Source organism: Quercus suber, unplaced genomic scaffold, assembly GCF_002906115.3.
Source record: "Quercus suber isolate HL8 unplaced genomic scaffold, Cork oak 2.0 scaffold_200, whole genome shotgun sequence".
Classification (NCBI taxonomy): Eukaryota; Viridiplantae; Streptophyta; class Magnoliopsida; order Fagales; family Fagaceae; genus Quercus; species Quercus suber.
Window position 1 is genome coordinate 1,094,647 of NW_027069658.1, and position 9,386 is coordinate 1,104,032.

General features: G+C 29.6%; 1 protein-coding gene across 1 annotated transcript; it reads left to right on the forward strand.

The window, feature by feature from the left end:
• The first annotated feature begins 6,235 nt into the window (after window positions 1-6,235).
• LOC112031609 (probable trehalose-phosphate phosphatase D) lies at window positions 6,236-9,089 on the forward strand. Its single transcript, XM_024064322.2, has 12 exons — window positions 6,236-6,436; window positions 6,541-6,817; window positions 6,928-7,068; window positions 7,184-7,255; window positions 7,365-7,457; window positions 7,562-7,618; window positions 7,709-7,810; window positions 7,929-8,006; window positions 8,126-8,195; window positions 8,321-8,391; window positions 8,625-8,717; window positions 8,909-9,089. Exons 2-12 carry the CDS (start codon window positions 6,557-6,559, stop codon window positions 8,993-8,995), a joined length of 1,125 nt encoding a protein of 374 aa, XP_023920090.1. The 5' UTR covers window positions 6,236-6,436; window positions 6,541-6,556; the 3' UTR covers window positions 8,996-9,089.
• The last annotated feature ends 297 nt before the right edge of the window (window positions 9,090-9,386 follow it).

Genomic DNA, 9,386 nt, shown 5'->3' on the forward strand with positions numbered 1-9,386 from the left:
CTTGTTAAAATACAAATTCTCTGTACCACATTTTGTGTTTTACTTATGTTTTACACTTCCACCAATCACAACTTGTTATGTATTTATTTTTTTTCCATTTTAAATTTTGACTGTTTCATAAACAAAGTTAAATAAATATATGGTAAATTGTTATTGGTGAAACATAAAAAATAGTATAGAGGATTTGTATTTGTCTTGTTAGCAAGTGCTCTTAGAACAATTGTTAATAAATAATTTTAAGAAAATTTTAATACCACTTTCATGAAAAATATAAAAAAAAAATATTAAAAAATCAATTATTTTATTTTATTTTCTCATATAAAGTTTTTAAAAATATTTTCTGGGCATATATTGGTTAACTAGCCCCCAAAAAATAATTACATTAATTATTCCCAGAAAAACACATAAGAGTAACACATTATAAAAGAAAAAAAAGAAAGGAACAAAAAGTCGTACAACAATAGTTTGGAAACTTCGGCCATCTTTCTTCTTGTTCCTAGAACATTTTTGCCCACAGCATAATCATAGAGGAAGAAAGAGGAATGAAAAGTTAAACCATTCTCAAATTTCAACCCAATAAAGGTTTTCAACAATGTCGACTCGTGCTAAATGCATAGTTCAGAAAGATCTTATCTATCTTATAGTCACTAGAAAATACCAAATTAAATGAACTAATCAAATTAAAAAGTGTTACATCCACAACAAATTATAGATGATAAGTTGTTATTAATTCTAATTTTAACTCATAATTAAAATTATATTTTTATCCACTAATAACAACTAATAACAATCACCACCGCACACTCTTGGTGCGGTGGTCACTCCACAAATATAAATGCTTGTGAGGTGTGGGGAGGAAAGAGCCGAGATTCAAGTCTCCAAGAGAGAGTTTCACACATATATACACTTAAATTAGATTAGAGTAGAAATTTTATCTTGTAAAAAAAAAAAAAACAGCTAATAACAATCTGCTACTTATAATTTATTGTGAAAGTGTTGTAAAAATGTCATGAACAAAATATTTTTTAATTAAATAAATTAGTAATTAACTAAAAATGTGCACAGACTATTAATTTCATATTAATGGTAAAAGGTGGACATGACAATTAAAGAAGTAAAGGCTATCTATCTGTTTCGCAATCCAGCCATGAGTGTTTAATGTCAAAACTATATATATATATATATATACACACACATGCACACACATGAGATTAATTAATTATAACCAAATGTTAAAAGGCTGCTGATTTTGATTTGTTGCAAACTTTGTAAGGTTAGGTTAGGTTAGAGCTGCTTGTTCCGAACTTTAGAAGGGGCGGTGCGAAATGTTTTGTTTTTATTTGTTCTGTTCTCTATATGCCAAATTTCTAACTACCCATCAAGTATAATAATAATAATTATTAAAGAAAGTTGTAGCACACATATGCATGAAAACAATTAGTCTTTCTTTGTTTCAATTTTCATAATTCAAGGATTTTTATCCAACATTTTTTTGCTCAACATAGTAAATATAACTTTTTTTTTTTTTAACATACAATCTTTGTAGAGTCAATGAGTCATAATCCTATTTATGTTGAGTTGTACATACTAATTATAGTTAATTAATTGGGCTTTTATAAAAATATAATGAATACATAGTTATTCTAACAAATATCTTAAAAATTAAAGAGAAAATTAAAGATTTTGCTCTATACCTATAAAATGATAGTTGATCAAAGATAATTTAAAGATTTAAAATCTTCTTGTCAACCTAGCTGGCCTTAATTCGTTGAGGTTGAATAAGTAGATTTTTTGTAATACATTGCAAACTATTTAATTTTTATCTTGAGTTGTGTTTACAACAACAATTTATATTATTATTTTTAAATGTCACAATTTTTAGTGTTGGCTAATTCAATGACAAATTTATTTGTATTTTTCGACAATGTACCTTGTATTATATATATGAGTCTAATAAGGATTGAGGTTTGAAGATTCGGTTCACTGTGTAAACCTAAAGACCTTGGTTGGGCGAAAGATTTTGTGGCCTTCTCAACCCAAAATCCTACACCTTTATAATAATAAAAAATAATTAATTAATTAACCCTAATCACTAGAGAGGAAGACAGCCGCACTTATACAATGAAAAACTAGAGTTGAAAATTCCAAAGTCTTATCTCTACCTAATTGAGTCTAACCTTCAATAATTAAGTGTTATTTGGAGCTTCTATGAAAGCCATGGCCCAGGTCCAAACTGACTCCATTTACAACAATATACCTAAACCAGTAAGAAAAAGGAAAAAAGAGAGGGTTGTTAAGGGCTTTCCTTAAATTAAACTCTTCATAAATCTCTCTTATATCCATAGTTATTCAATGATTGAACTCTCTTTTCAAATAATATGTCACCATCCACTACAAGTAAAATTTTTTATTACAACTAACAAAAAATCATTGCAATAACATTAAAGTCATTGCAATAGTTGATACGAGTTATTACAATAAATTTTGAGATAATAAGTTTGTGCAACAAAAATTTTTATTGCAATAATCACTAGATATTTTAATGACAACTTTGATGCAATAATATATATGTTGTTGCAATAAACAATTTATTGCAACGATATATTTGTTGTAATAAATAATTTTTTTATATTTGTCATCGCAATAAATTGTAAAATAATTGATATCAAATTATTGCAATGATATATCCGTTTCATGTTTGTCATTGCAATAGATTGTAAAATAGTTGATATCAAATGATTACGATGATGTCTTTATTGCAATAAAATATCACTTTGAAATTTTTGTTGTAATAGATTGCAAAAATAATTGTTATCAAGTTATTGTAACAATATCTTTATTTTAAATTATTACAACAAATTTTCCTAATGTAATATTGATAATTATAAGTTATTGAAACTAATTATTCTAAATGCGATAATTTACCACTTTTAAGTTATTATTGCAATGATTTTTAACTTATAGATGCAATATTGTGTCTAATACCATTATACTTATGCTGTTGTATTAACATTTGGTGTAATAGACTTATTTTGATATAGTGATCGTTGTTCTATGTCCAACCAGGTCGCACTTAGAAACTCCAATTAGTGGGAAATAAAAAGGTCTCCTTGCCCCGCTGGGAAATATCATAACCTTACAAAATAGGTACCATTACCTTTAAAAAAACACATTATAGGCTTACTTGACATGTCAATGTACGTAGTGCTAACATGTGACAACTGGTAAACCAACGAAAATCACAACTCGCAACAATAATTATCACTTGGCAATTCTTATTCCCTTTTCATTTCTATTACCAAATAATAAATTATCAAAACATAAAGGAGTGGGGTTCAATTCAACTGCATGTTAAAGTGGTCCTTCCCCATTTTCGTTACTAATGCTCTAAGATAGCGCCAAAATGATTCCTTCGAAATCTCCTTTTTTATTACTTTCTCTCATATTTGCATAATACACTTATGTAAAGTTTCAAATCTTGGACAAAAGAAGAGTTAAACTATTTCTCTTTATTAAAAAAAAAAAAAAAAATCGAGATCGGATAGAGAACTAATAAAAAGAGTGGTTTCTAGTTTTGTGGTTCAGATGGTCGGACCGATAACATCATAACGAATTCAGTTAATGATTATTTAATTATAAGAGTAAAGTTTTCATATTTTTACTAATATCCCTTTATTAATTATAATGAAAAAGTTAAAGAACTTTTATCCTTTTGTTTTTGTTTTATGATTTTTAATTAAAAAGGACAATGTAGAAACTTGTACATTTTTATTTTATACATAATGTACTTAATGATATCTTCTCAAAAATTGGATTTTCTAAACTTAAAGAAAAAAAAAATATAAACTTAAACAAACGGATCCAAAAGAATATTGTAATGGACATCCATATCATTAATGAGAAGGAAAGTTTTTCCCCTCATGATGTTTCTCGTGAAGACCATGCAACTTTGCATCAGGTATGCTAATCAATTGAGTCAAGTCAAATATTAAAATGTCAAAATTATTTATTTAATTTTATTTCGAATATGAACCAAGCTCAAGTTTATCACCAAACTTATTCTTTTTCCCATATATATATATAGTAAACATTATGACTATTGTTTTTTACCCATTCACAAAACTATGCTAATAATTAGCAACTAAATTATAGTTATGTATGTTATGTTTTTTTACTCATATATATGTTTTTTGAGAGAGTTTCAATTTATGACGTCCACTCCTAATGATAGTTATTTATCATTAGACCAAGACATCAATTAGTTTTTTTAGTGTAGGTGGGGATTGAACTCTAAATCTCTTACTCAACCATCAGAGACTTTACCAGTTGAATTAACTAGAACCCACTACCCATATATATTTTATGTTTGGGTTCGACATGTTTAATACTCAAGCCTAAATTTAAGCTTGATTTATTAATTTGCTTGGTTCATCTGCTAATTAATCGACCATAAAAAAATTTTTTAAAAAATATATATATATATATATATATTTTTTTTTTTTTCACAGCAGAGTTTGAGTTGTTCATAAATAATGAGCATTGCTTATGCTTTTTATTAGAATCTGTGATGGAGTTGCAAGCTACATTGAAGAAGTGAAGAGTATGGCTAATGGCTTGTGGTACCAATAGGCCGAAACACTCATCAGTAATAATATGTAACTTGCATACTAAAAAACAACATAAATCAAACCAGCAGTTGAACGGATGCCCAATTTTGGGATGCTTGGTTATTAGGTTGAACCGACTAGTCTTGTTCTATTTTTGATGTATTAATTTCTAGACTAAAGTAAGTTAGCCCTTGAAGTTTAGGATTGTTTTTATTTTGGCTCATCGCCCATTTTTGTTAATAATCCATGACACCTAGCATTATATAAGTGAGTGTTTCAATGGACAACACTTATCTGACACTTAACGATTAAATTACTAACATAAATTAATGGCATGAACAATAGAAAAATGAAATTAAACATTTTTGTCCGTAAACCTATTAGTAATTTAATTGTTAAGTGTTAGATAAGTGTCATGCATTAAGACATATCACCCATAATATAATGCTAGGTGTCATAACATTACTAGTGGATATGGACAATAGTGCCAATATGTAAATGAAATCAAATATAATGACCAAAATGAAAATAACTTTAAACTTTAACAGTTAAAAGCAGTGTAGTCAATACCGTACCGATACGTATACCGAAATCGAAACGCCAACGTTTTGTACCGATTTAAATATTGGTCGTACCAACTATGTATTGGCCAATTTCGGGCAATACCAGCCGGTACCGGCTGTACTAGCCAGTATAGAAAAAAGCTTTTTTTTTTTATTTTTTTATTTATAGTTTTGTAATTTTTGAGTTTTTGTAAGAGCAGAATGTAACTTATTTGCATTAACTTATTAGTATTATTTGTTTTCTTAGTATGCAATGAACTATTAAGCTTTCTATTTTTTATATTGTATTTTTTTTTCTTTTAATTGATGCTAAAGTCCAAAATCATAAATAATTTGTTCTAAATTAAGACAATGTTTTATGGTAAACTTTTATATTTATATTTATATTTATTATAATACACACACATATTATATATATATATATATTATAATATATTTATAAATATAAAAAATAATGGTAAAGCCGAAACAGTACACCGGTATTGATCGGTACCGAAATATATCATTCTACTGGTTAAACCAGTACAGCTTCTAGTATGAGATTGACTTTCTTAGTTAAAGTGTACTATATTTTAATTCCTATTTTTTCTCCCACACTATTCTTTCCCTTTTTGCCCCCATAAATTGCTTATTGATTGCATTGAGAGAGAGTCCAAGTATAACTTACATGTTTTGACACAAATAACTTGTAGCTGGGTAGGAATTAAAAAAAAAAAAAAAAAAAAAAATTATTCAGATACTGGTGATCATTTTGTTTGATCATTAAAAATTAGTAACGATGTCCTAAATAACTTGTAGCTGGGTAGGAATTAAAAAAAAAAAAAAAAAAAAAAAAACTATTCAGATACTGGTGATCATTTTGTTTGATCATTAAAAATTAGTAACGATGTCCACCAAATTATAGAAGCTTGTAACACAGTTTGGTTGATTCTGTAACTTATTAGCAATAAGCTTAGAAAATATTCGGGGCTGTGGGGATCACTGGTGTTTTAATTGTGATTGAAAAGTACAGGGGCCAAACAAGGGACCTAGTGGCGTGAAACCTAGTTATAAATTGACTAGACAGCCCCAGTTGTGACTTGTAAGAGTGAGTGCGCGTGTGGATTTTAACTTGTTTTTTTCTTTGGAGGTTTCTATAAAACCTCTTCGTTCCAGGTCAAGTACTCACACATTAACATCTCTGTTTCTCCTCTGTTCCATTCTCTCTATAACCTTTCATTCCCCCAACTCTTATCTATTATTATCCAAACCTCTCAAAACCTTGAGGTACAATCAAATTCTTAAATGGGTTTGTTTCAATTTTTTTTTCTTTGTCGTCTAGTATTTGTTGTTTATATATGTACTGAAAAGTTTATCTATCTATGAGCAAGGTTGAAGAGAAAGAAAATGACTAAACAGAATGTGGTGGTGTCTGATTGCTCATCGCGTAGTGGCATGGTTACAGTGGCTGCATCGACATCGGCACTGTTCTCACCACCGGAAGCGTTGGCTGCACTTGGTGGCCATATTGCCATGTCTGAAAAGAAGCTCCTTAAGAGGCTTGAAGCTGGAGGAGGCAGAGTCAATGCTTGGGTTGATTCAATGAGAGATTCCTCACCTTCTCGAATAAAATCCACAACTGAAAAAGAAGAGCAAAGCTCTTGGATTGTACGTTTCAGCCTCTTGTCTAAAATGACCATTATTCTATATTTCTAATAGTCATGGTGTTATAAGTTTGTACCATTGTTTTATTTGTTTCTTAATTGTTTGGACAATAGCTTCGTCATCCATCAGCGTTGAGAAAGTTCGGGCAGATAATATCTGCTTCCAAAGGGAAGCAAATTGTGATGTTTCTGGATTATGATGGTACTCTCTCACCGATTGTTGAGGATCCAGATCGAGCATTTATGTCGAGAGAGGTTTGTTTTCATTTTGTAATAAACTTTTGAAGTTCATGCATTTTGTCTTTGGTTGAGTTCTGGTAAACTTTTTAATGTTGTTCAATTTTCTTTCATGCTTGTTTGTTTAAAGCAGATGAGAGAAGTTGTGAGGGATGTTGCTAGATACTTCCCCACAGCCATTGTAAGTGGAAGGTGCAGGGCCAAGGTGCATTTTCTAGAACTATAAAGTTGTCTGGTACTTTTAATTTTATTTTATTTTTATCTAGAATAGTTGATGAATAAATTGTTTTTGTTTCTAATTGTCAAATTTTCAGGTATATAAGTTTGTAAGATTAGCAGAACTTTACTATGCGGGTAGCCATGGAATGGACATCAAGGGACCATCCAAAAGCAGAAAATGCAACAAAGTGGGTTCTGGTGTACCATGTAAAAAAATTAATCTTTTTAATTTTTGATCTTTTGGCCGTTTCTAATATATATTTTTTTTCCTGTTAATTTTTGGTTAATTTAGGGAAATCAAGCAGTGATCTTCCAAGCTGCTACTGAATTTCTACCCATGATTCATGAGGTTTGTTTTCTTTTACTTCTATCTAAGTAAAAGATGATCAAATATAGATAAGATATGTGTGTAAAGAACTAACTGTGAATGTTCTTTCAGGCGCACAAAGCCTTGCTAGAGAAAACAAATTCCATCCCAGGTGCTAAGGTGGAAAATAATAAGTTTTGTCTATCCGTACACTTCCGCTGTGTTGATGAAAAGGTGACTGAAACCCCTTGTCCAATTTTTTTTTTTTTTTTTGTTTTTTCCCTTTTATTTCTCATATGGATCACAAAGACTAATATTTGTTTGTTTGTTTGTTTTTTTTTCTTTTGGTCAGAGATGGGCTGCATTAGCAGAGCAAGTTAGGTTGGTGATCAGTGCGTATCCAAAACTTAAACTGACTCAAGGGAGGAAGGTACCTACGTTGTTCTATTTAATTCTCAATTTGAATTAAAAAAAAAAAAAAATTTGTATGCAACAAATTTTATGTATTTTTGTAATGGTCAAAGTTGATATGTTGGTTCAAACGTACAGGTGCTAGAGATTCGTCCAATTATCAAATGGGACAAAGGCAAAGCCCTTGAATTCTTGCTAGAGTCACTTGGTAAGCATTAAAGTAATTTCACTACGCTACAGTCTAGAAACCCCATAGTCATGACCATAAAAGGGGTAAAAAAAAATCGTATATATTGTACAATTCTTAACTTCGTCATTGACGTTCCTCTTTAGGATATGCCAGCTCAAGTGATGTTTTTCCTGTCTATATTGGAGATGATCAAACAGATGAGGATGCATTCAAGGTATCTCGTTTTCTTTATATATATATATATATATATTTAATTAACTTTTTGTTGAAAAGCTACTTTATTTATTGAAAATTTGGAAAAAAAAAATTACAATTATACATAAAAAATTTGAGATTTTAAGGAGAAAAAGAAAAAAGAAAAAAAAAGCTAATCCAAACTAATAATTAAGTTATCATTTTCTTGTATGAGCATTTGCTAATCCATTTATTACATACTATGATAATTAGGTTTTGCGCAATAGAGGACAAGGGTTTGGGATCCTGGTTTCTAGAGTAGCAAAGGAAACAAGTGCCACTTATTCTTTGCAAGAACCATCTGAGGCAGGTTTATTTAATCCAAACATGCACTTGTGTTTGAATTATTCGATAAGACAAAATGTTATAATTTGTATTTGTACTGCATGTTATTTTCAAATCTTATAATTTGTATTTGTACTGCATGTTATTTTCTCAACATATATATATATATATATTTGTACTGCATGTTAGGTTAATATTCCGTTTCTTTGCAGGTTAGGGAATTTTTGCGGCTATTGGTGGACTGGAAAAGATTACCACTGCATGCAAGGACAATAGGGGCTGTAAACATACAGCAATAATTGATCCCATGTGTTTTGGGGGTGAGATTAATATTTGCTGTATGTTTACGTAACTTAATGGTTTTTTTTTTTTTATAGAATTGCAAATGTATTTCCTTCTTTAGAGCCTGTAATTGATCAAAAGAGAGAAAAACAATTCCTCATAATTTTATGAATTGTTCATATATTATTTCTCTTTCCATCTCTGATGCAGTACTTACGTGTTGGTTAATATGTGGTGTCCATTATTTTTATAAATAATAATAATAATAATAATAAAAGTAGTGGTGAGGGAATTTGAACAAAAATAATCTCTAATAAAAAAAAATTGGGTAAGGCTAGCGATTGAACCACAAAGTTTTTAGCCATAATTTGATGGCTTATGGTGCAAGCATGTATTTGCATACTCACC

What these genes read in the sequence shown, in the direction of transcription:
- LOC112031609 (XM_024064322.2), top strand. Translation starts at nt 6,557, where the DNA reads ATGACTAAACAGAATGTGGTGGTGTCTGATTGCTCATCGCGTAGTGGC. An exon ending in AACTGACTCAAGGGAGGAAG is followed by an intron (nt 8,007 to 8,125) that starts GTACCTACGTTG and finishes TCAAACGTACAG; the next exon opens with GTGCTAGAGATTCGTCCAAT. An exon ending in CAGATGAGGATGCATTCAAG is followed by an intron (nt 8,392 to 8,624) that starts GTATCTCGTTTT and finishes TATGATAATTAG; the next exon opens with GTTTTGCGCAATAGAGGACA.